At 42.7% G+C, this 27,312-nt stretch overlaps 1 protein-coding gene across 4 annotated transcripts in view; it reads left to right on the top strand.

Moving 5' to 3' along the window:
• The window catches only part of SHB (SH2 domain containing adaptor protein B), a 142,392-nt gene that overhangs the window by 41,886 nt on the left and 73,194 nt on the right, over positions 1-27,312 (top strand). For 3 of the 4 annotated variants that reach the window (XM_075411208.1, XM_075411207.1, XM_075411206.1), the window contains exons 4-6: positions 3,361-3,582; positions 12,406-12,577; positions 18,940-19,059. In XM_075411208.1, coding sequence (XP_075267323.1) covers positions 3,361-3,582; positions 12,406-12,577; positions 18,940-19,059 — 514 coding nt within the window. Of the gene's footprint in view, positions 1-3,360; positions 3,583-12,405; positions 12,578-18,939; positions 19,060-21,975; positions 22,121-27,312 lie in introns of those variants that run through there. The other variant, XM_075411209.1, reaches the window with a different exon arrangement.

The following is a 27,312-nucleotide window of genomic DNA, read 5'->3' as shown; positions in this document are numbered from 1 at the left end:
ACAGGATTCCAAACTCCTGCAGCCTGATTCTTTTACAGCTGCTATTCTGTGAGAAGAAGAATTATTTATGTGGGTCTTTCCAGCCTGCTAGCAGAATAAGTTATTTCAAAACTTCAGTTGTTTCTTCTTCTATTAGTTAATTAACTTAATGAGCATAATTCTATAAAAATGTACTTTATCAGTGGCAGGAGTTCAAAGGATAAAATTAATAAAAGTGAAAAATAAATAAAAAAAAGAAATTAACACAGCTTTGGTCTCCCTGGTCATTCCAGTCACTATTTCAGCACTTAAAGATGTCTTGTTAGTGATTGTGTGAAAAGCATGAGAAAAACTTCATTACAAGTGTTCTATTGTCTTCAACTACCTAATTCTTAAATATTAAGTCTGCTCTGAGCTATCAGTGTGTATAATGCTAATATTGTTTGTGGTATGCATACAGCTTTGCTGTCTGTTATTGAAAGGAACTGTTTCTGTTGTAACTTTTAATAAAAAAGTCCATCTCTTTACAAATATTCTTCAAATATATTAAGTAAAAGATGGATGTTCAAGAAAATTTATAGGATGCTTTATAGAAAAGGCTGTATGTAAGTATGTGTGTGTGAGTGTGCATGTGTATACACATGTATATTTTTATATATGCATGTATATATATTCTCCTTCTTCCACTTCTTTGCTCTACCTAGGTTTTAGTTTCTCCTAGAGAAACTTTCCTGCTTTGGAATCAAATATTTGTAATTTTTCTAATTGTTCCTGAACATGAACCACAAATATGTAGCATACCACTTTCTATTTACAGCTAACCTTTTCTGTGCAGTTTGATGCTTTGGTCCTGTGGGTAGAAGAAAAATGTTAATCGCGGGCTCCTGTATTGAAATATACTCACAAACCAGGAGCCAGTGATATAGCTGTGTTTGACACTTAAAATGAATAGTTTGGTTTGGTTTGTGGGTTTTTTTGTAAAGCATTTGATCTGGTAGGAGCATAGCTTCTGTTGCTCAGAAATGCACACTTCTTGTGTAGAAGTGGCTGGCTTCACAGTACTGAAAGACGCACAGATACATACCACATTTCTGACTTCAGAAGAAATAAAATGTTTATCTTTTTGACCCAGGAGAATTCAAGAGAGCTATGTGTTCTTTCTAATTTTTCTCAATGCAGCATTTTACCTTGAGCAGAATTCTTTTCAAAAGATAGCTCAATGACAAAGACTATATTTTAAATGAAAAGGTGTAAAGCACTTTTTTCAAATAAGCTGCCCTTTAAGATACCCTTTTCTATGTTTTGCTTGTATTAAAAGGTGGTAATGTGGTTATCATTCGTAACTAGGAATTATTGTGACCTATCTTTCTTATATTTACATCATTGGTTTTGAGGTATATTTCTTCAAGTTTACAGTATTTCTAATGTATAAACTTAGTATTTTTTTTCCCAATAAATAAGCACACTGTTACATTGTGGACTTTTCACAGTACTTTTAAAATTGGAGCAATTACTTGGTTATAATGTTCTTGCTGATAGATAAACTGATGAATGACTTTTATTATAGCAATGGAGAGAACTGCTCTGAATCTTTGCTTCACTTGTAGGTTAAAACATTCTCTCCCTTCTCCCAAAGTATTTTTTTTTTTTTTAAGTAACTTTGTAATTCACTGAAATTAATGAAATTATTATTTTATCCTTGCAGTGTTCAGGATAATCACAGAACAGCTGAGGCTGGAAGGGACCCCTTGATATCATATAATAAAAACCCTGTTCAGGCAGGATCAGCTAGAACAGTTTGACCATGACTATGTCCAGTCAGGTCTTGAACATCACCAGAGATGGAGACTCCGCAGCCTCTCCGGGTGAACCATTTCAATGTTTGACCATTATCACAGTAAAAAGGTGTTTTTTTGTGTTCAGATGGAATTTCATGTATTTTGATTTGTGCCTGTTGCCTCTTGTCCTGTCACTAGGCACTACCAAGCAAAGTCTGGCTCCATCTTCACTCTCTTCCATCAGGTATTGATAAGGTCTCCACTGAAACTTACCCTCCCCAGGCTGACCAGTCCCAGGTTTCTCAGCCTCTCCTCATCTGAAAAATGCTCCTGGCCCATTATCACCTTCGTGACCCTTTGCTGGACTTGCTTCAGTATGTCTGTGTCTTTCTCGCACTGGGGAGGTGAGAACTGGACCCAGCAGTCCAGTTGTGCCCTCACCAGTGCTGAGCAGAGGGGAAGAATCACCTCCTTTGGCCTACTCTCAACACTCTTCCTAATGCAGCCCAGGTTAGTATGGGCCCCCTTTACTGTAAGGGTGCACTGCTGGCTCATGATCACACAGAACCACAAAGGTCTTCTCTGCTGAGCTGCTTTCCAGCCAGTTAGCCTGCAACTTTCCAGCATCTCCAGGTCCCTCTGAATGGCAGCACAGCCATCTGGTCTATCACCCACTCCATCCAGTTTTGTATCAGTAGGTGGAGTCACTCTGGCTTTGTCTAGCCTCATCAGACTAACCAAAACCATCTCTTCTTATGGACCCCCGGTCCTAGGACTCTGCTATCTTGGTAGCTCTGCACTTTCCTCCTTTCTAGTTTTATGGATTAGCTCACTCCTTGCACACTCCTTGTAAGGAGCGTGCAGACTGGATGCAGTCGGACCTCTTGGTAGGTGTAGCCTGCTTGGGGCCAACGGTGCAGGCATGACAGCTTGCCCCTTGGTTTGCTAGCTGTGCTCCTCCTAACAAAGCCCAGTTTTTGGTTTGCTGTATTCAGGAGGGCAGTGCATGGTTCCTTTCTATGCAGCTTCAACATTTTTATTTTTTTTTCTTTTAAGTAAGTGTTAATTTAAAAAAAATACATGTTCATTAATACAATGTGAGCTAAGCTCTAGTTATCAATGTTTTTGTTTAGTGTCCTTACTCTAGTCCTAGCTTATTTTCTGCTGATCTTCTGTAAAGGTAACTGCAGGGAATTTTTAAATCAGCATTATGATTATACTCTTGGATTTATTTTTTGCAATATTCATATCTTCGAATTGCACTTTTGAACAATCGCATACACAAACTTCAGTGTTCTTGAGGATTTATATACAGTTGCATGTAAGTATGCTTTACACAGGCTTCTTGTAATCTGGCTCTGTGCAAGCTAGGGAACGTTGGTGGACGCATGAGACTGTTGTGGTTGTTAGCTGGAGCAAACTTTTGCTTCCAGCCAGTTACCTCATGTAGAGGTAGAATTTAGAAGTCTTGTACAAGCTTGCCATCTGTATAATTACATGGCTCTTAAGGAATGGATGGAAGTTGAATGCTCTAAAATTATTGACTGTAATGATAAAGAATGGTTAGTAGTGATGCTGATGCAATTTTGTTTCTTGCCAACAGAGTTTCAGAAGCAGGAAGGCATGAAGTCGCATCAGAAAAACATGCAGCTCTATGACATGCCCTATGAACCAGAAGGCAGGGGTAGTGATGTGGAATCCGATTCTGAAGATGTGGTGAGTCACTGTTTACGAGAAAGCAAATTGCCACAGGATGATGACAGGCCTGCAGACGAGTATGATCAGCCATGGGAGTGGAACAAAGTCACCATCCCAGCTCTGGCAGGTAGGATTCTTGGATCCCAACCAGGAAATTCTCTTCACACTCATAGCATGTGTAGTTGCCTTCAGGAGAATTCAAGTATTTCTGCTCTTTTGACTAGGGGATGGAGAGGGGGAAGCGATTTCTGATGAGTGAATGTGGGTAGTGTCAAATCTTTGCCTGCTGCAGAAATGTGGAACACTGCACTTTTTGTCTGGTACTTAAGCTGACCTGTTGTCAACCATCTCAATGCTTGGTTCACTTGATAAAAGTTCTGTTTCTCCCACGCCTTGCTCCTATCCCCATTTTAATGGTTGTGGTCTAGATAGTGTTTACTGGCGAGTGACTTTATGATGAGGGAGTTGCTTTGCAAGGCCTTTAAACTGTGGGGCAGTTCTTAGAGGCAAGACAAAAAACAGCTGTGTAATATGCATGCAGTAACATGCTTCTACTCAGTGGTGAGTTTCTTGGTATTTACAGTATTTTCGTTATAATTGCAAGCATTTCTGTGTAAAACTTAGTTTTGGATTAATCTTTTTCAGCTGCTGAAGTTCTTCCATATCAGAACTTGTCAGTCAGGAAGATCTGACACAAACTGTTTTCTTCTTCTGTGAATGTCTGTGCTTGATGTTGGTTACACTGCGCTCTTTTTTTTTTTTTTTTTTTTTCCCCCCCCTCTGTTGCTTTGCAGAAATGGCTGAGGATGGCTTCATTTGGTGAGGATGCGATTCTAAAGGCCAGGCTTTTTCTTCCGTAGAGCCTCTGTGTGCCCAGCAAAGCCCATCTGTGTCATTCGTTCTGACCATCTTCCAGGAATCTCTTGCGGGGTGTTAGAGTTATAAGCTGTCTATGATTTTTCTTCTCAATGGCATGTTCTAGTGAAAAGCTGTATCTAGGAACAGGATTGTTCTCCTTCGTTTTTAGGAGTTGGGTTGGCAAAAAAGTTTGGAAAAGAGAGCTGTGTATGACGATGACTGTAGGGATGAGGAGGGAAGAAAAGAGATGTAGTGCTGGGAAAGAGCATGGAAGAAGCCTGAGAGCAGTGTAGTCAGTGTACATTTACCCTAGGTAAATCCTGCTTGACAAGCCTATTTGCTTTCTGCATTGAAACTACTAGATCCCTTAATGGAAGGAGAGCAATGGTTGTCATATGTGCTGACTTTAGCCTTCAGCATGCTGTGCTGTGCCATCGGGGGTGTTACCTGATTTGGAATGCTGTAGTCTAGATGGGTAGACTACTAGATGCATAAAAACCTGTCAGGGTTGTTGACCACAAAAGGTAGTACTTAGTGTTTCGTACTCTTCCTGGAGTCTGTCTATAAGTGTGATTCCTCAGGGGATCTGTTCTGGAATCCTTCCTGTTTAGCATTTTTATCAGTAACCCAGAGGAGGAGGAAAGGAAATGCACCTCATCAAATTTGAAATGATATCAAATAGGGAGGAGGGTATATGTGTGCAGAGCTGCCATTCCAAGGGGCCTGGAAAGGTTGGAGAAATGGGCTGACAACAAGCTTACAAAATCCAACTAGGACAAACTCAAAGACCTGCATCTGGAGCAGACTAATCCTGTGAAATTATATGGACTGAGGACCGGCTAACTTGCTGGGCTACAGCTTTGCTGGAAGAGGCTTAAGGAGTCCTGGGGGTAAGTGGACTAAATGTGGCTAGCAGTGCTCCCCAGCAGTAATGACGGCTAGCAGCATACTGACCTGTGTGAACACCAGCATAGCCAGTAGATCAAGCAAAGGGACTGTTCCTCTTTATGTCACTTTTCTTGGACAACATGTCTAATGCAGTGTCCAGTATTCTGATGCAAGAAGGATGTTGATAAATATTGATGTCAGCAGAGAGCCACCAAAATGACAGGAAACTGCAGCATGTGACATGTGAGGGGATGCTGAGAGAACTGGGCTTGCTTAGCCTGGAGAAGAGAAAGCTTTAAGGGGATGTAATAGCAACTTTCCAATGTCTATAAGGAGATCTTCAAGAAAATGGAGACAGGTTCTTCAACAAATGAGCAGGTGTGTGATGGGAAGATGAGACTTAAGTTGGATCAGGAGAGGTTTTGACTCAATATAGGATTTTTTTTTTTCTTTCTCTCTCTGCAAGGGCCATCAAGCATTGAAACCAATTGTCCAGGGAGCTCATCTTTAGAGTTTTTCATCCTGTGTGAAGGGATGACTGGACAAAGTTCTGAACAGCCTGATCCGATCACACGGCAGACCCTGCCTTAGGCAGGTTGGTCTAGACACCGCCCATGGTCCCTTTCCACATGAAGTATTCTATGATTTTGCAAATCTGTGTGCTGTGATATTTCTTCACCACAGAAATGAGAAGTGACTTCTCTCCACCGCTATACAGGCCTACTGTTCTGTAAACAGACCCTGTTGTGACAATGCCCTTCTTGGGTGTTTCTCACTTGTCCCCTAACAGGTTAGGTGGATATGGGTGACAGAAATGTGTTTCTCTTCTGTCACAGTGGAGTAGAGCAGTGGTGATCTTTTGTAAGAGTGATTCTGCCTCTCTGCTTCATTTATTCTTTCATCTTTAGGATGTGTTTGATTTGGGTTTGGTTCCAAGCCAAGCTGATGTCTGCAGTACCCCTCCTGTGAAACATGGGTGGGAGCAGGAGGCACACAGAAAAACCTGAGCAGCTGCTTGGAAAGAAACCTCTCATTTAGCATCACCTTTCCTCTTGTTGGGCTCCTATGGAACATAAGAGGAGGTTAGACATTAAGGAGGTTAGATTTCTAGTTTCTAACAGCATGGTTTACTCTGGCATGTGAGCTGTTAATAGTCTTGCAGAGTTCCAGGCTCAGTCACTTTCCCATTAATCATATGACAGTTCTTTCGAGCCTGTGCAGCTAAAGTAGTTTTTCTCCTTAAGGAGTATGAACAGAAGTCTAACCTTCTTGCATGGCTTATAGTGGAATATACAGCTCTGCTGCTGACCTCTGCATGGTGGACGCAAGCTTTGGCTCAGGCTTGTCTGAGCTGATTCATCCCCTTTGCTGGACCAATTAAAATGCTTGCAGGACTCGTGCTGGGAGATTACCTGGCTGTGAGGTGCTGGCTATGATTTGAGATATCTGTTCTGTGTCAAGATAGTCTGATCAACAGAGATCTGTATCACTAGGTTTCCAGTGCCACAATGGCTGTTTTGCAGATGCTGAATATCATCCTGGCATATGTGTGTAAAGCCTTCTGCTTTGGGTGTATGCTATGGCATTGGTGTCTGCCCCAGTTCAGTAGATATTTCCATGCCTTTTTGTGTCCTCGTGATGGCAGCAATGTTGCCTTTGCCTAGAGCATATGTGCAGCCTCCGTCTCCTGACAGGTGAGCCTTACTACACAGCAAAGTGGTCCACAGTCACTCTGTTATAGAGGTAGGGTGTCTGCTACCTGGAGGGATCCACAAGCTACGCACAGCTGTAGGGGCTGTGCAGAGCCACAAGCAGCGGATTTGCAGTGGGTCTTAGGCTGCTCTCTGCATTGTTTTCCATGGAATTTCTCTATTCTCCATTCCAGATTCTGGAGGGTTTTCCACCGTTTTCCCTCTGCTACCACATCTACTTCTTGACTGTTTTTCTTTCTTCTGTCTGTGTTCTTTTTTTCCCCTTTCTTTTGTCCCGCAGAACTCCATCTATGTCTAGACTCTCTCATTCGTCCTTCTACCTGACACCTGGTCCCACTCTGTTACCTTCTTACATCTTCTTGGGATTTCTCTTCTCCCACCTTCAGACACCAGCTCCCTGTCACCCAAGACCATCTTCTGTTACCTGTGTGTCCATTTCTGCCCACAAGGAAGAAGGATGGTGTGCTTCCTTATTCATCTCCATCCTTCTAGCGCTCTCACCTGGGCCAGGTGCTATGAAATGTCTGGGTTACAGTGACTACTGTTGAAGACCTCCTGCAAAGGGAGCTTGAACAGTGAATTCTTGCTGACTGTGTTAGCTGAAAGGCTTCCAGTTATTTTTTGCCAACCTGTCCAGTGTTTGCTTAGCTGGAGGCATGTTCAGCCATTCTTGCATGTGTTCTTGGACAGTTTGGGGTTAGAGCTACTTTCAAGCAAAGAATATTTTGTTTGAAGGTAAGAGGGTAGGTAAAGCCCTTGGACTGCATGAAAGAGCTGGGAGGAACAAATGCTTGAGCAGTTGATTAAGTCTTCAAAGGTGGAATTCTTTAGGGCTATTTATCTCTCTGCAGCTAGTTTCTGTGGTTTAGCGTAGCACAGGGATTCTGGGACTTGTATTTTTCATTGCATGCTAGTTTTAATAATTTTCCAAAGGCTAAGAGTAATATCAGAGATATTGTGAGCTTCCCACACAAGGACAGTGATTGTGTGCTACCCAGAAGTAGTTTTGCTTTCAAAGCATGCAGAATGCCTAAACTAGAAACATCATTGTTAGTAACACTGAAATGCAAGCTGTGGGACCGGTACACGTCTGTCTGCAGTGAGATCCCACTTTACAGGTTTCGTGATTAGTAATACAGTCACAGAAACGGGATTATTAGTTTTAAAAGTTATTGTCTTGAGTCATATGTGTGCATATGGGTATCTTAGACCTTATTCTTCAGGTATTGTGCATATTATATGAAATGGCTGATTTTTAATTCGTTGAATCCAGAGAACAAATTTATTAGTTTCTACTGCATATCTTTTGTACACAGCTCATTTGGTGTTTGTTAAGTCTTTGAGCTCTGTAATCATCTTCATGCCTACGGTTTTGGTCTTTATTGAGTAAATACTGAAATTTTTTTTGAGTGTTGATTTTAAAAACAGGAATCCTAATTTTGTTGATTTTTTTCTTCATCTGTAGTTCTTAGTTTGCCTACATGTAACTGTAAATTAATACTGCACAATCCATCCAATAAGAGACTTTATGATTGGCTTACGAGTAAATATTCTTCTAAACATCATGTAGTTAACTCATATGAAAGCACACTAAAATAAAACATTGCTTTGCAAAAGTAACAGATTAAAAAAGTTTAATTAAAAACTAATGTTGAATATTGTTTAATTACAAAGTATGGTTGAATTCCCTATGGGTTCAGCATGCAGAGTTCTGTTTTAAAATGCTAAGAGTAAACATTTTTTGAGATTAATTAGATGTCTTTGATTGCATCTGTCATTTGTTGTAACTTAGTATGTCTTAGGTATCTGGTTATTTGTTTCAAAGCAGTGTGTAAGGATTGGCTGCAAGATTCAAGATGCTTCCTCATCTGGTGTCTGTATGCTTAGTCTAACTCCTAGGAATTATAAATGTTCAAAATAAGGAAACGAGTTCCAACTGCTAAGATTGAACAGTAGAAGTTGAACTAAGCTGAACACTAGGAAGTTTGCAGTGGAGAAGTATTGACCCTCTGCTGAGATGTGTCAGGTGCTTTTCTGACTTTTTGTGTACTGTTACCCTGTAACGTAGCTAGCTAATGTAGCTAGACCAGCTGAGGTTTGAGGTAAATTTCTCTGAAGAGCACAGTGTCGGTCTGGTATTAGAAATTCTAACAGTGGGCAAGTCCTACTATACAGGCCCACAACTACCATCCCCAAATACCTGGAGTTGTGGAGGCTGCGAACATGAAAGGCCCTCTGCTAAAACTTTCCTGTTTCATGAAGCTCATCTGAAGGGAACAGATGTCTGATGTGAGGCACAGACACAGAGAGACCTTTACAGTAAATGTTTTTGATTTGTCAGGTGATAGGAAACAAACCAAAATGGCAAGCAACACTAGAAGTATCATGAAGTTAATTACCCATGCAAGTCTTTTAAGGAAAACATTTGCTCCTCTGCCATGATTTCAAGATTTATTGCTGAAATATGCAGAAAACCTGTTTAGGTCCAACTTGGAGTCTGAGATGTGTCAGACTGAAAGTGGGCACAAGATATGAGGTCTGCTCAGGTTGATGGGAACCTGTCTGCACTGTGGCTCCTAAGTCTGAGGCTGGGGTTGGTGTTGTGCTGACATTGTGGTGCAGGCTATGTATAGCCTACCCCAGGAACTTCTGTTAACTGCACTGCTGAAAGATATGTCTCTCTGTAGCAGATGTGGAGTGAAGCAGTATGCCTGTCTACAGCTGGAGTTCTTTCACAAACAGTTGTGTTGTGGTTTTTTTTCCCATTGGCAGCTGTACAGCTGAAGCTGAAAAGTGGTTTTGATGGTTTTTGTGGGAAGTGGGCAGGTCTTGTTAGACCTCTTGCTGAGCTGGGCAAACTGGTTTGCTCAGAAGAGCCGAGGCTGGCAAAGTAACAGGAACAAGGTAGCTTTGTTGTACATAAGTCTGGCTGGAAAAGGAGCTAGCAACACTGGAGAGCCCATTCAAGAATGTCAGTTTGACACAGGCTCCCATTTGAGTGTGTGAGAAATCAGGCCTTTCCAGGCAGATGTGGTGATAGCAAACCTTTGCTTAAAGGAAATGCATGTGAAGTGCCTAACGTGCATGCCATATGTTGCCTCACTTCAAGCTTATATCACCCTGTTACATGCATGTGCATTAAGTTTTCCAGAATGTTCATACATATTTATTCTATTTCCTGGAACTAATTATCATGCTTGCATAGTGATTACACGTGTGGTCTGGGTCTGAGCTGGCTCACTGCGCAATTCGTGGATTTTTCAAGTTCCTTGTCTTGGTTTCGACTGGTGTCTGCTGGTTTGTATGCACTTCTTCAGGATGTGCTAGTTGTATGTCCTTGAGTTGATTCTTGCCTGGGGCCTCTGATAGTCAGTTCTTTGTTTCTACTTAATCTTTGTGAAGTTCCTTATCATTCTTAAACATCATGTAGACAGACCCCTATACATTACATACTTCTCCCCCACCCCGTACATCTCTCATCCTATTTTCCAACATAATGGCTCTGTAAACAGAAGTAGCATAGAAATAAAAAACTTTACACTCTCAGCTGCATGGAATTGAGCTTCTGAACCTTCACTGTATTTACTACAGTGAAGGTTTAGAGGGGATTTGTAGCAGCCAAAACTCAGTCCTCATAACAACATTGCGTAGATTGGTAGCTGACTGGGTATCACGCTTGCCAGTTTAAGCTGCCTGGATATCCTTTTCAGATTTCTTCCTGCCAATTTAGTTCACACATACAAAAAAAGAAATAGGGCAGGAGTCCAGAGACGTGTCTGAGCTTTTCAGACATAGAAAATATTCAAAAGCATCTGAAATTTAACTCTTCTTTGAGAACAGATCCTACTTCTAACCATTATGTTGTAAAGATATTGATGTTTACAGTCAGAACTGAGTTTTGTGTTTTGTTTTGTGGAATTAATTTTTTGGTGTCTGAACGATGCTGCATGGTCAGGAGACGACATTAAGTTCACCAGTTTTCACAGAGGTCCCAAATTACATCCAGATGTTTCTCTTATAGTTGAAATAATAGTGATGTTCGTACACATCACTGGCAAGTACATATATACAATGCTTCTCCTTGTTATGCTAATCAGCTTTTATTATCAAATAATGAGGTTAAATCTGAGTTTCTATTTTAAGAAATAATCAGCATATTTCTGCGATGCATACTTCAGAATACGATTGTATACATTTGCCCAATTTTTGCAATAATTTGTGCCTGCTTTCTCTGTGTAGAAGGGGAATTCTGACGTGTCCTAAGCTCCATGAGGAAAGCGCATAAAAATAACAAACAGACAGCTCCAAAACACTTCCCACATCCAACACATCTCTATTCTGTATAGGTTATTTTTCTGAACATTACAGCTGTCGTCTTGTTGCATAGCGTTGCTTTAAAATGGTGAGTACTAGCAGCCACAAGCCTAACTGGCTGTGTGTTATAGTAAGTTGAGTTCTAAATGCATGAGATCCTCAATATGCTGTTGTAGGGAGTCCCTTTAATTGCCCTTTGTTACATTTTCTCTGATACTGCTGTTGAAACTCACAGAGGAGCTGATTGTGCTGTGTGTGTTTGTCTGGATTGTGATGTTTGCTTCCTGATACAGTGAAGTTTTTCGTGCCTGGTCCCCACTAGATGGCCTTAAAACAGTAATCTATCTGCAGCTGGGAGTGTCAGTTTTTGATGAAGAAGCAAACTGTAGAAGGCAGTGAGAGTCAAGAAGATGTTGTGGGGTAGCTCCTTTCATTGTTTCTGTCAATATTCTGTCCTTTAATTTTTTGAAATTAGAGACATGTAGAATCTGGAAGTGTAGTAAGTGTAGAATGATGCTGGCATCATTAGTATGTGCTTTGCTACAGCTGTTGCAGTGCTCTAAGAAGTTACAGCTTGGAATAACATAATTTGTGAGAGAATCTAAAATGCTGTTTTCCCTTTTCATCACTTCGTACTCTATTATTTAAAGTCAAAAGGTTTGTGCCAGCATCGTATAAGTGGATATACTTTTAATTCGTTGCTGCTTACCAGTATTTCTGATGTGGATAGATGGGTGTTAGCTGTCTGGATTTGCACCCAGATCACTGTTAGGATGGTACCACATAAACTAAGGCACGCTGGATTCTTAATGTTCGCACTTTGTTGTTGTAATTATAGCAGATGACTGAAAGCCTATCTTTGTAACTGCTATTTGTTTAACGGTGTTATTTGTTGGGGAAGAAGGTATTGACTATTAAGATAAGGACTAGTTACTGTAACTAGTTTTACAAGACTGTGGATTTTGTTACTGGAAAAGCAAGAGAGTTTAGAACTGTATTTTGCATAGTTAGACGTTATCATGTAAAGGTGTTTCTAACTTTGTGGATAAGCCACTACATCTTCATGCTAGGGGGTGTGTGTTTATCCTGCCTGGGAAGTGTGAAACCTCTCTGAGTGCTACAACTATTTTGGTCTTTGTTAATCTTGTCTGGAGAGGTAATTATTGTGTATCTTGCAGCCCAGTTTAATGGAAGTGAGAAACGGCAAGCATCTCCTTCTCCCTCAAATGACCAGCGCAGGCAGTTAAGAGCACCTGGAGGAGGCTTTAAACCTATCAAACATGGCAGTCCAGAATTTTGTGGGATCCTGGGAGAGAGAATAGATCCAACTATTCAACTGGAAAAGCAGATGTAAGTAAGCACAGTAATTGTTCGCTAGCTCTTTGCCTCCCTACTTACAGGAGCAATAAGTGTCCCAGACCCTGCTCTCCAGCTCCCCCTCCTCAGTATCCTCTGTGTTAGTGTTCACAGAAAAAACTATTCTTATTAATCCTGCAAAGTATAAGTAACTTCTGTGGGGGACAAAATAGCGTTAAACAGGAAACTCATCTCAGGAACAGTGAATTGCATCTGCCAAGTATGTGCAGTTATTCCACTTCCAACTGTGTTAATTATGTTGCATTAGGTCAATTAGGTTGATTACATTGCATTATTGTTGTGGTTTAGCCTGGCTGTACTCCAGGTGCCCACAAAACCTGCTCTACCACTCCCCCCCCTCAACAGGACAGGGGAGAGAAAAAATATGATGAAAGGCTCATGGGTCAAGATAAGGACAGGGAGAGATCATTCACCAATTACCATCAAGAACAAAACAGATTTGACTTGGGAAAATTAGTTTAACTTTATCACCAATCAAATCAGAGCAGGATAATGAGAAATAAAACCAATTTTTATAACACCTTTCCCCCACCCCTGCCTTTTTCCTGGACTTAACTTTACTCCCAGATTCTCTACCTCCTCCCCTCCAGCAGCACAGAGGGACAGGGAATGGTGGTTGCAGTCACATATTATTTCTGCTGCTCCTTCATCCTTGGGGAATGGACTCCTCACACTCTTCCCCGGCTTCAGAGTGAGGTCCCACCCACGGGAAACAGTTCTCCATGAACTTTTCCAATGTGAGTCCTTCCCACGGGGTGCAGTCCTTCAGGAATGGACTGCTCCAGCATGGATCCCCCACGGGGTCACAAGCCCTTCCAGCAAACCTGCTCCAGCATGGGCTCCTCTCTCCATAGGTCCACAGGTCCTGCCAGGAGCCTCATCCAGCATGAGCTCCCCACTGGGTCACAGCCTCCTTCGGGCATCCACCTGCTCTGGCATGGGGTCCTCCACAGGGTGCAGGTGGATATCTGGTCCACCATGGACTTGCATGGGCTGCAGGGGGACAGCCTATCTCACCATGGTCTTCTCCACAAGCAGCTGGGGAACCTCTGTTCCAGTGCCTGGAGCACCTCCTCCCCTCCTTCTTCACTGACCTTGATGCCTGCAGAGTTCTCACTCCTCTCTCCAGCTGCAAATGTTATGCAGGCTTCTTTTTTTCTTCTTAAATGTGTTCTCACAGAGGTGCTACTGCTGTAACCAATTGGCTTGGCCTTGGCCAGTGGCGGGTCCGTCTTGGAGGCTCCTGGCACTGGCTCCATCGGACATAGGCGAAGCTTCTAGGAGCTTCTCACAGAAGCCACCCCTGTAGCCCCACCCACTACCAATACCTTGTCACGCAAACCCAGTACACGTGTATATCGCATATATACAAATTGTGCTTTAAACCTGCACAAATTCCGTATCTTTGTGGCTGCATAACATGTTTCTAGTACCTCAGATGTGCCTTGCATCTGGCTGTAATACTGCTCCAGGGAGTGACCGATAAGACCACTTATAAAGCTTTCAGAAAAGAGACTGTTCTTTTTACTTTAGTGGTATCAAACTTGAGGGTGGTATTTAGAGGCAGTTTTGTCAGCTCCAGACTCGGGTCCTGGGGGAATTCCCTGGAGTCTGTGTCGAAAGCCTTGCTGAAGTCGAGGTAGACAACATCGATGGCTCTCCTTCGTCTACCCAGCCAGTCATGTCATCGTAGAAAGCTATTAGATTGGTCAGACATGATTTCCCCTTGGTGAGGGCCTCCAGGATAAGCTGCTCCATCACCTTTCCTGGGATGGAGGTGAGGCTGACCGGCCTGTAGTTCCCTGGGTCCTCCTTCTTGCCCTTTTTGAAGATTGGAGTGACATTGGCCTTTCTCCAGTCCTCGGGCACCTCTCCTGTCCTCCAGGACCTCTCAAAGATGATGGAGAGTGGCTCAGCAATGACATCCGCCAGCTCCCTCAGCACTCGTGGGTGCATTCCATCGAGGCCCATGGATTTGTGGACGTCCAGATCGCTTAAGCGATCCCTCACACAGTCCTTCTCGACCAAGGGAAAGTCGTCCTCTCTGTAGGCTTCCTCTCTTACCTCCAGGGCCTGGGATTCCTGAGGGCCAGTCTTAGCACTGAAGACTGAAGCAAAGAAGGCATTCAGTAGCTCTACCTTCTCTGCATCCTCCGTCACCAGGACACCCGCCTCATTCAGCAGCGGCCCCACATTGTCCCTAGCCTTCCTTTTGCTGCTGATGTAGTTGAAGAAGCCCTTCTTGTTGTTTTTGACATCCCTTGCCAGCTTCAATTCCAGGTGGGCTTTGGCCTTCCTCGTCGCATCCCTGCATACTCTGACCACATTCCTGTACTCTTCCCAAGTGGCCTGTCCCTCTTTCCACATTCCATGGACCTTTCTCTTCCACCTGATCTCTGCTAGAAGCTCCTTGTTTAACCATGCAGGTCTCCTGCCTCCTTTGCTCGATTTCTTTCTCAGGGGGATGCATTGCTCCTGTGCATGGAAGAAGTGTTGTTTAAAGAGCGACCAGCACTCATGGACCCCCCTGCCTTCGAGAGCCCTGGCCCACAGGATTCCTCCCAGTAGCTCCTTGAAGAGGGCAAAGTCAGCCCTCCTGAGGTCCAAGGTTTTGATGCTGCTTATCGCTCTGCTTCCTCCACGCAGGATCCTGAACTCGACCATTTCATGGTCACTGCAGCCGAGTCTACCTCCGACCTTCACATCCTCCACCAGTCCCTCCTTGTTTGTTAACACAAGGTCCAGCAGGGCGCCTTTCCTTGTTGGTTTCTCCACCACTTGCATCAGAAAGTTATCATCGATGCTCTGTAGGAACCTCCTGGATTGCGCCTGCCTAGCTGTATGGTCTTCCCAGCTGATGTCAGGGTGGTTGAAGTCCCCCATGAGAACCAGGGCCTGTGACTGTGAGGCTGCTTGCAGCTGCCTGTAGAAGGCCTCATCAACCTCCTCCTCCTGGTCAGGTGGCCCGTAGTACACACCCACTGTAATGTCACCCTTGTGAGCCTGTCCCTTAATTCTAACCCACAAGCTTTCAACTTGTTCCTCATTTGCCTCCAGGCCAAAAGGACTACAAGACATAGAGGAAAGGAAGCATGCAGGTTGACAAGTGGATAGGTAGGCTGGGAAGTTTCCCAAACAGGCAGAAGCACCAAGGTGCGATAATATATCCAGAAAATACTTTTAATTGCTTTTGATTCAGGAATCTGTAGCTATGAAATTAGTAACTCATGGACCCAGGGGAATTCACAGAATCACAGAATGTTAGGGGTTGGAAGGGACCTCTGTGGGTCATCTAGTCCAATCCCCCTGCCAAAGCAGGGTCACCTAGCACGGGCTGCAAAGGACCTTGTCCAGGCGGGTCTTGAATATCTCCAGAGAAGCAGAATCCACAACCTCCCTGAGCAATCTGTTCCAGAGCTCCGTCACCCTCAGAGTGAAGAAGTTCTTCCTCATGTTCAGACAGAACTTACTATGCTTCTGTTTGTTCCCATTGCACCTTGTCCTGTCACTGGGCACCACTGAAAAGAGTCTGGCTCCATCCTCCTGACACTCACCCTTCAGATATTTATAAGGCCCCCTCTCAGCCTTCTCTTCTTCAGGCTAAACAAGCTCAGCTCCCTCAGCTTTTCCTCGTACGAGAGATACTTCAGCCCCCTCATCAACCTCGTAGCCCTCCGCTGGACTGTCTCCTCATCTTTCTTGAACTGGGGAGCCCAGAACAGAGCACAGCACTCCAGATGGGTCCTCACTAGGGCAGAGTAGTGGAGGAGGTGAACCTCCCTCGACCTGCTGGCCACACTCTTCTTAATGCACTCCAGGATACTGTTGGCCTTCTTGGCAACAAGGGCACTCTGCTGGCTCATGGTCAACCTGTCATCCACCAGGACACCCAGGCCCCCCTCTGCAGAGCTGCTCTCCAGCAGGTCCGCCCCAAGCCTGTACTGGTGCATTGGGTTGTTCCTCCCCAGGTGCAGGCCCTGCACTTGCCCTTGTTGAACTTCATCAGGTTCCTCTGTGCCCAACTCTCCAGCCTGTCCAGGTCTGGCTGAATGGCAGCACAGCCTTCCACTGTATCAGCCACTCCTCCCAGTTTTGTGTCATCAGCAAACTTGCTGAGGGTACACTCTTCATCCAGGCCATTGACTGAATAAGACTTGGCCAAGTACTGATCCCTGGGGAACACCACTAGTGACAGGCCTCCAACTAGACTCTGCGCAGCGGATGACAACCTTCTGAGCTCTGCCATTTAGCCAGTTCTCAATTCACCTCGCTGACCACTCATCCAGCCCACACTTCCTGAGCTTCCCTAGGAGGATGTTATAGGAGACAGTGTCAAAAGCCTTGCTGAAGTCGAGGTAGACAACATCCACTGCTCCCCCCTCATCTACCCAGCCAGTCATGCCATCATAGAAAGCTATCAGATTGGCCAGGCGTGATTTCCCCTTGGTGAATCCATGTTGACTACTCCGGATAACCTTCTTTTCCTCCACTTGCTTGATGATGATCTGGAATGAGTTGAATTGAATGAATTTGTTCCATTTCCTCAGTAACAGTGAACAGAAGAAAGTGTCTTCTGCTGTGTCCTTTGTCTTACTAAAATGAATCCCTCCTGGCCTTATATACAAGATTTAGTGATTTCTTGTTTTGCTCTGATCAGTTCAGAAACAGAGTGGTGTTGTGCATTATATGAGCTGTAGTAACTCATTATACTTACTGTAAAATTGATGTAGCTGCCCTGACTTCAGTGGAGATGTAGCCACTTAGTGGCTGAAACCTGCCCACTGAGAAAGTAAGGGACATCAGAAAGAACACTCAATAAACTAAAATAAGCATGCCTTCAATCCTGTGAGGAGATCCTCATAAAGGTCAAAGTGTGTGTTTGTGTTTGAATTTTGCTTTCAGGTTTGCATTGTGTGCCTATATTTTCCAGGATGTCTTAGAAGACATGCATGTCTTCAGGTTTTTGTCCCATGCTTTTGCATTGGTAGCTTTCACAAGTTGTCATTTCACTATCTTGTGATCACATCATTGACATTTGAATCTTTGACCTTTCTGCACAAATTCTTGTAGGTTGACATCTTAAAAATAGACACACCCAGGGCCAACAGACCCAATACAGTTGAAAAATGAAATTAGTTGGGAACTTCAAGCTGGTTATGGCACTATGCTTATCTTAATAGCTAGCTGGAACAGGAGGAATCTGAGTGTCCCATTTACATGGGCGTATTATTCACAAGCAATTACACTTCTAGATACTGCTTTTTACTCTCAGCTGTAGCGAAAACAGCTTCCAGACATCTTTTCTGAATCTGATGTTCTCCCTTCATACTTTGCTGTTGTAAAAGCAGGTTTTCCTTCTGGGAACCAGCACTGCATTCTTTTTCCATTAATCTCTGCCAACTGGAGAACACCAGATCTGAAGAATGTATGAAATACTTCCCTCTGAATATCAGATTCCAGGGTATCTCCCTGGTTTTGGTGAGGTCATATTTTATTTTGAATTATCCTGCTTAGGCAGACGTGGTGTTACATCGTGCTTCAAAGTGCATCTGGCAACTGCGGAAAGGGACAGATCTTTCTCAGAGATGTGAATGGCCCAGTGCAGGGCCAGGCACATTACACTGCTCAGGAAAGCATTTGCTACTGGACTGGGAGATTTTAATTGCTGATACAAAGCAGCGTGTGCTGAGGAGGTTCTTTGTTTGCAGTGGTCAGTTGAGTGAAGGGCTCACATCTCCCTAGTTCCTTTCTTCCCTGAGTTGATCACACCCACTCCGCAGATGCACCAGAGATTTGCTTAAAGCACTCTGAGTTGTCACAGCTGTGTTTAGAACAATTGCCTTTGTTGTAGATCTTCACACATTGTCACTTCTCTCCTGTCTCAAATATTTATTGTATTTATTGTATAGCAAATCTTTCCCACCATGTTCTTCAGATGCAATGTTCTTTTTGTTTGCATTCTTTTAGTTCTTTTGTATATTAGTAGAAATACTCATGTATCACAGGGATGAAATAGAGTAATGTGTATATTGTGGATATACTGCTTGCGAGACAGAGATTGTAATCTGTTGCTCTGAGTGGGAATTTCTTGCATAAATATGTACACCAATACAGTTGCATGTTCTCCTGATCTAAGTTTTTTTTCTTTCAGCAGACAGCAACTACAGGCCTCCACAAGTTGTAGAGTTAATGTCAGCTAACACAAGCAATGTGCTTTTTATCCATGATATGTTAGATCTTAAAGCTAACCATTATTCATACCCTAAAGAAATGAAGTAGTGAAAGAAGTATGAGTTGGAATATGCGTGTGTATTTATCTCTCTGCTTTTTCCTAGATGGTATCATGGAGCAATCAGTCGGACAGATGCAGAAAAGCTGTTACGTTTGTGTAAAGAGTGTAGCTACCTTGTAAGAAATAGTCAAACGAGCAAGCATGACTATTCTCTTTCACTGAAGTAAGTACTTATCAGTAAAACATAATAAGTGTAACTTGTAAGCCATAACTTCTCTGGTGCAAGCAGAGAAAATGATCCAGTCTGTTGCTGTGCTTGCTCAGCTCAGCAGGGCACCCAGAATTTGAGACTGTCAGTCTGTATGATGTATAGTGACGGTCACTGAACTAGGACCTTGCAGTTTGGGGAAGTTAAGAGACTGACAGTCTTCATATGGTGCCCATTTAGCTAAATAAATTTAAGGGCTTTTTTTTCTGGTTCTGATTTGAACTGCTGCTGCTGGTTCTGCTTCAGGCTGAATAAGCAACTGCATTGCTTGGGGATTTTATTCCTGTTGCTTTATACAGGGAAGGAAGGCTTCATGTGATTTACTGTGGTAGACCTGTACAGTATTGCTACAATTCTTGAAATTAAAAAGCCCAGGGTCAAGGATGAATGATGTACAGAATTAGGAAATGAGCATTTTTCCAGTCTTAGTGCTGCTTTGAACTTGACTCACCTGCCGTAGGGTAGTCAGGGTACGTTACAGAAGTTGGCTTCAACATATCATAGAACAGAATCATAGAATCCTTTGAGTTGGAAGGGACCTTCAAAGATCATCTAGTCCAACCCTGCTGCCATGGGCAGGGACCTAAGTTCACTTGCCTTTCCAGCAGGGGAAAAGTTTGCAGGTTTTTTTGTCCCGGAGAACAAGAAACCCCTTGACCTTGGTCGAGGATGTACAAGTGCAAAGAAAGTTGTTTCCTTTCTTGGAGGATAGAGTCTGATGTGGAACCTGCCTTTCCAAGTAGGTCTGGGTCACAAGCCTACTTGCCTTTTTCGCTAGTGTTTGCAGTTTGTCTTTTACATGGTTTCTTCATAGGTCTGTCCTGGAGCCATATTTTACTGCTGGTATGATGGTGATGCTTGGTGGTAATAAGGTAACACTTTCATAGACATCACTATGAAAGTCTACATTCATAGGCTCTTTAGAAATAAAGAGCCACATCTATTCTATTCTGGTTTAGTCTGATAAACAGTAAATTTCAGATTGGTCTGAGATCCCCACTTTGGGTTGAGTAGAAGTGCATATGTTAACCTAGTTTTAAGATGCAGTTCTAGGACTTAAGAAAAATATTTTATAGGACTATTTTTTAGATCTCTATTCCTTTGCTATTATTGTTGGCATCTCTCTGTAATAGAAGCCCACCTTGAACTGGAACACACCTGCTTTAGAAATGCAGTTCATCTCCTCTTGTCCCTTTTGTCTTTTGGCCTGTGTATTCTCTGATATAGTAGTCCTCTAGATATTTTCAGACATTGAAGCATTACTCGCACATGTTTCAGATATATGTAGGCTTAAATTTTCCCTCAAATTCCTTGAAGTCTCCACAGAGCTGCTTCCCAGCAGGTCAGCCCCGAGCCTGTACTGGTACAAATTGGCTGGATGGTCATGTCCAGAGAGTAGTGGTCACTGGCTCAATATCCAGATGGAGATCAGTGACACGAAGTGTCCTTCAGGGATTCATAATGGGACCACTACTGTTTAATATCTTCATCAGTGATGTAGACAGTGGGATTGCGTGCACCCTCAGCAAGTTTGCACATTGACACCAAGCTGAGTGGTGCAGTTGACCCACTTGAGGGATGGGGTGCCATCCAGAGGGACCTGGACAAGCTTGAGAAGTGAGCCTATGTGAACCTCCTGAGGTTTAACAAGGCAAAGTGCAAGGTCCTGCACCTGGGTCAGGGCAACTCACAGTACCAATACAGGCTGGGGGATGATGGGGTTGACAGCAGGCCTGAGGAGAAGGACTAGTGAATGAAAAGCTTGACATGAGCCTGGTGGATGAAAAACTGGACCTGAGTTGTAAACATGCACTCACAGCCTGGAAAGCTAACCATATCCTGGGCTGCATCAAAAGAAGCATGGTCAGCAGGTCGAGGGAGGTGATTCTGCCCTTCTACTCCGCTCCAGTGAGACCTCACGTCAAGTAATGCATCCAGCTCTGGAGCCCTCAATACAGGAAAGACATGGACCTGTTGGAACAGGTCCAGAGGAGGGCAACAAAAATGATCCGAGGGCTGGAACACCTCTCCTATGAGGAAAGGCTGAGAGAGTTGGGGCTGTTCAGCTTGGAGAAGAGAAGGCTCTGGGGAGAAGTTATTGCAGCCTTTCAACACTTTAAGTAAGAGAGCTTAGAAGAAACATGGGGACACACCTTTTAGTAGGGCCTGTAGCAATAGGAAAAGGGGTAATGGTTTTAAACTAAAAGAGGGTAGATTCAGACTAGATTATAAGGAAGAAATTTTTTAGAATGGGTATAGTAAAACACTGGAACAAGTTGCCTAGAGAGGTTGTAGATGCCTCATCCCTGGAAACATTCCAGGTGAGGTTGGACGATGCTCTGAGCAACCTGAGCTTGTTGAAGATGTACCTGCTCATTGCAGGTGGGTTGGACTAGATGATCTATAAAGGTCCATTCAAACTTAAACTATTCTATCATTCTATGTTTCTGTTCCTGATGTACCTTGTGTCCCAATGGGTTTCTAGCTTAAGCAGTCCTATGTGTTACCCTGTGTGATGGTAAGAGACATTTCAAGCCTCTGTGTTCTTTCACATTTTTGTGAAATTCCGTGAATAGGCTAAGAACTCTACCAGTACTGTAGCCGATGTTCAGGTGGCTTTGTAGTCTTCCCAGTGTTTCCTCTTTGAGTGACGTTTGTATAAGACACTCCGTTTCACCTCGCATTTTACCAGGACAGATGTATGGCTTGTATAGAAGTGCTCAAACAAGGTATGCATGGGGTAGCTGTCAGAGTTAGCCACAGATGCAGTGTCAACCAGCCATCCCCTCCTCAGATTGTACTGAGGGTACATATAGCATGGTTCACAGTGGTGATCCCACTGCTGGAAGTAAAATTACTTCTGTTTTACAGAAAAGACCCCTGAAATATTCAATGGTAGACTTGAGTTGCTGGCTGATGTCACTGGTAGGCAGTTAATTTCCATTACGATCGCTTATGAGAAGGATACGCAAATGGACTTCGCTTTTGAAAAAATCATAAAGGAACATTGGGCTGCTGGCATGAGTATGGTTGGCATTGTGTGTAGGTGCCTCATTGCAATGTTTTTGATAATACCAACTGAGTAACAGACTGTTTGTAATAATGCACTTGTCCTACAACTGCTGTGCAGAACCTGACCATGTGTTGCTGTACCAATCCAGTGCCCCCCTTACAATATGGGGCTAGCATCAGGACTGGCATCATAGGGTGACATAAAAACAGGCTTTGCTCGCTTTTCGTGTAACAGGCTTGAGAGTACTTGAGGTCTTATGTAGATGTGAGATACCTACAAAAGACAGAGGCTTTTGAACGTTGCTGTTGAATGTGCATAGTCAAGTGATGTTCAGAACAGACCCTTTAGCATCAAACTTCTGTTTTATTTTACTGGTGCATTTATGATGCGTGAAATGAAAAGCTTTGGCTGTAGAACATCCAGTAGCACCCTATAAAGATGCATGGTACTTATGGGGGATGCTTGTTAATAAAGCTGTAGCACAAAATTGTCTGACCAGCCATGTGTAATCTACTCTTGTTATAAACTTGCAACCTTGTGAGTTGCTTCATTAACTGCATTAGGATATGGTTCTTGAATCCTAGCACTGGAGTTGATAAATGCTGCAGTGAAAAAAATGAGCAACTCGCAGTTCCCCCTTGTTTTGTGTGGAGCACTTGACTGTCAGTTGTGATCTTCTGGTAATTTCTTTAATCTGTGTTGAGAGAAAACTCTGCTGTGAACATTGATGATTTGTGTGTTTATGTATATGAGAGCTGACTGAAAAAGGCAGTGAACTCCAATATTACGTTTCTGGTACTAGTGCTCTCAATGCAAAATGTGCAAAAATTGTTGGCACATTCTGGGACAAATACTAAAAAGGTCTCTGTTGTGTAACTGCATATATCGGTCACATTAAAGAGTAGAAAGATAGGAATTTAATTTAGCTTTAAAAAAGTCACCCTCCGGAAAGAAGTTGTCAAGAGACTGGCAGAATGCTGGCTATAATTGGACAAAATTGAACAGCTGAATTTGACTTTTCTGAAATGTAGTTCCAAGCCTACCCGAGTGCTACAGGAGCCAAAGACAACTTGTGTTTCACTATGTAGGAGCACTACCTTTTCCCATTTTCATTCATGTTGTTTCTGTTATCTGACTGGGTCAGTACTGAAATCTAATGAGTTACTTTTTATCCGTTGTAGTTGTATTGCCTGTCAGATGACCCTGTGCTTTCTTTTAGTGCTGCTTAGGTGAAAATGATTCTACTTAGTCATGGAAGTGGGAAAGTAGATCATCTGTAGGTTAGCAGGATGTGGAGTTTCTTTGTGGTGTGTGTCACCAGTTAGTGCAGGGCGGCCATAAAGAGTGGCAGATGCTCCCTGTTAACTCCTGCACTCCCACCAGAGCAAAGGAAACAGAGGAAAAGGGGGAGAGACTTACGAATTGAATATAAACAGCTTTACTAATAACACTAATAATACTAATAATATTAATAACAAGAGAAATTAAACAAAACACATAAAACCCATGCTGAGTTTCCTGGAGCTGGGTGCTGGGCGCTGGCGTCCTGCCAACAGCTGGCAGGCAGCACCAGGAAGTCCCGGAGTGGACTCAGCAGTAGACAGGAGCTGGACTCAGGAATGCACAGATCGGAATCTGGATCAGGATCACAGGCAGGACAAGGAGCAGGTTCCTTTTCAGAAGGCAGCCATGGACGAAGAGAGCGAGACCCTCGTGATCCCCCAGCTTTAAACTGAGTATGATGTGCATGGCATGGAATACCGTGTTGGTCAGTATCGGGTCACCTGTCCTGTCCGCTTCTCCCTGCAAGTGCGACCCTTTGCGACTCCTCGCTTGTGGAACCTAAAAGGTCTTATCAGTGACCTTGGCTGCTATGGTAAGACTTATAAACACGGACCTTTTTCTGCATTCCATTCCTACCATTAGCTCAGTGTAACTGAATATTAGGTATTATCATCTTTGGAGTGGACACTGTCTCTAAAATATGCAATCAACTTCAGAAAAATGCAGTTATTGAGGTGAACTTTGCTGTAAGGAAGACTCACTAAAAGAGAATCGGTTCTGTTTTAGCCAAAACCAGGACAGGGGTGAGATAAGCTCTGGTAATTGTTTAGTTCTGTGTCTCTAAGATAATGCAATGGCAAAAATTGCAGCATCTATTGCTGTCTAAATGTTGCACACATCCTCCAGGCATTCATTTTCAGCGTTGTCTTTTAGATGTGTTTGTGCTTCTCAGGGACTTTCACCATCATGTGTGAATCAGCATTTTTTCCAGTTAAATGTCATCTTTTTCTGATTCACAGAAAAAGGAAGAATGACCCCCTGATTTTTATTGAGATTAAGTGACAGCAATTTAAAGACTATTCTTTAGCTTCATGTGGCAAGCTTTTTTTAAAAAAAAATACAAAGCTCTTACTCTAGCATTTGGATTTGTGGTTTTATTTTAAAAGACTAATGTTAGATTTTCCAAAACACAGCAATGTCTGGCAGTGAGAATCTACACAAATATTAGCTGTATTTGAAAAGTTAAAAGATGGTAGCACTTGCTCAATTTCATTTAATATAACTGAATATTACACAATAGATACATCTCTGAAGACTGTCTTTTCCAGCAGGAGGAAAGGTTTCTGTGTTCTGCAGACTTTGAAAGGGCCATACAGGCTTAACTTGCATAGGGAATTTACATGAGTTGTTTGACTTATTGACATTCCACAAATGACCATACATGCCAGATGTATGAAACAAGCATAAAAGTTGCTTCGTTACCAAATTAAAATGCATCTGTAGATAAAACATTTATCAGGATAGTTTAAGTTGCTCATGTCAATGTCTGTAATTTTTGAGATATCGTAGTTTATCCAGGGAAAATTAATTGCATGTGCATTGGCTACCTCTGGGGACATCAGAGAAGGTCTTTATGATGTACAGATTCATGTGTTAGTCATCTCAGAAACAACGAATTGTTACTGTTGAGAACAAGTGTTTGAGGCAAAAAGCATCTTTGTATGGACTGTGATCTAGAGAGCTGGGCCTCTTTGTCAGCATTGTTTAAATTCTCCATAGCAGAAGAGGGAATGAATATTATCTATTTTCCCAGAACAAAATGATCCCAAAGGCCTGAAGGGCAGCTGTGCATTCTCTTGTACCTCCTACAGCAGCCCGGCATTATTCCTTGTGTTTCGTCTTCTCTGTATTTCTTCTGGGCTGTAGGTATTTGGCTCACTTATACCCTCCTCCCATTCTTTCCTTAAACCCAGTTTTAATTGCATAAGACTGGGTAAAAACTGGAGATCCATACTCCTGGTAACTGTGTTGTGACCACGGCTCCCAGTTTCTGGCTGCCATTGAAATGCCTAGCTGCAAGCTCCTTATATTAGGTCTGCTCTTTACTAGCAAGCAGGCTGGTGAAAGAAGTAGAAGTAGATGTGTAAAGGGAAGAGGACAGCCAACGCTCACTTGTAAGTCGGTTTTAGGTGTTCAGCAATGATTTTACTGCACATCACGCTCCTAGAGGTGCCTTCCTAATGTAACAATAGAACAACATCTCAGTGTTGGGTGTTATGTTCCAGTCTTGCTCAATGATGGCCAGCCACTGGCTGGGCTCTGACAGGTAAATCTTTCAGTCAGGATTTCCCCTTCCTAGGGCTCCTTGCAGAAGTGTGCCCCACACCTGCACCGCTTCATTTCCTGACTCACATTTCAATTTCAGGAAATGTGGCTATTCTCAATTTTAAATTAGGATTATTTCACAAGTCAGCTAAATGTGCAGACCATGAGGGAAAACAGTAATGGGCTTTGCTTTCAGCTCTGTTAGAGAATTTCTGCACAGTCATTGCCACTGGAGGGAAAATAGAGCTGAATTCAGAGAACATGGTGTCTGCTGACATCCTGATCCTGTAGACTCATAAACATGCATGTGGATATCCCTAAAGAGCAAAGGGGACTGCAAGCAAAGTTTTTTGTCATTATGAAAATGCAGGATTGATCTGTAGAAGAGGTCCTGTTTTCCAAAGTTGAAAACATAGACTTTGGGTAGTTCTGAGTTTTGGATTAATGTTGAACTTTGTACGTTTTAGTTGATTTAAAACATGTTATATATTCTTGGGAAGTAACTATTGTGATGTTGTAAAAAAATAGGAGTTTCCTCCTGTCAATACAATTTAGAAAGGTAGCTTGATTTTTGATGGCTCTTTAAAATAGCGGTTGAATAAAAGTATTTAAAATTGTATTATTAGTCTGCTGTTGGCCTAAATAGTAATAGTAGGGACGTGGCTGGTAGCAGACAGCAAGGATTCTGTCACTTCCACAGAACTCCAACAAGCTAAACATCTATAATACCTTCAAAGCAGCATATGGGAATTAGTTATAGAGAGTGGAGCCTGGGTTCAATACAGTGGTCTTCTAACGTGTTCGATGCTGTTGCAAATGGGCACTGCTAGCCCTTGCTAGTAGGGGAAGAGTCATTTTTTATTGTACCACAGAGACAGTAGCTGTCAGGTATAGAATGACAGTGTTGTGTGTTCTGTGCTTGAAAAAGCAGCTCTAAGAGAGGAAAAGCAGTGGATAGGTAAGCCTCTGAATGTCTCCAGTGAAGACTTTTCAAAGTAATCACTCATCTGGGGGAAAAAAACTTAGTTTTTCTTTTTCAGAGGAGATTTTCATCTATTTCTTTGTTGCTGTAGGTTGACATGAAACATCACAGGTTTTGTTCATAGTGACAGCATATAATATCAAATAAAATTTTGAAAGGTGTTTCGGAATGTAAAAACAACACAACACATGAGTTTCCTACATTGCTACAAAGTTTTTTCCTGATGTTACTGCAGAGTTGTAGCTTTTTCCTTGTCCAAGTGACATTTCATCAAAATGAATGCAGAAAATCAGTTCTAACAAAACAGCACTTTCTTCAGCAAAAACAGTGTTCAGAAGCCTTGGTGAGTTTTTCTGACGGTGAACATCAATGATGTTTCAAAGCTATTAACATTTTCCAGAAAAAAATACTAAGTTTAATATCCAGTCAGTATTTCTTGAATGTTCTTGTTTCACACTTCCGGCATAAGATCAGAAAAGCACAGTTTGACCTGTCTGCAGAATTCCTTTCCCATCCTCACTGGATTTTGAAAACAGAAAGAAAATGTGTAGGAAAACCGTAATTCAAAGTCATTTGGTTTTATGGTTGTGTTGCAAAACATTTT

The sequence above is a fragment of the Opisthocomus hoazin genome, chromosome Z (genome assembly GCF_030867145.1).
Source record: "Opisthocomus hoazin isolate bOpiHoa1 chromosome Z, bOpiHoa1.hap1, whole genome shotgun sequence".
NCBI lineage: Eukaryota > Metazoa > Chordata > Aves > Opisthocomiformes > Opisthocomidae > Opisthocomus > Opisthocomus hoazin.
The sequence above is the reverse complement of the archived record's forward strand: the minus strand, read 5'-3'. Positions and strand labels throughout refer to the sequence as shown.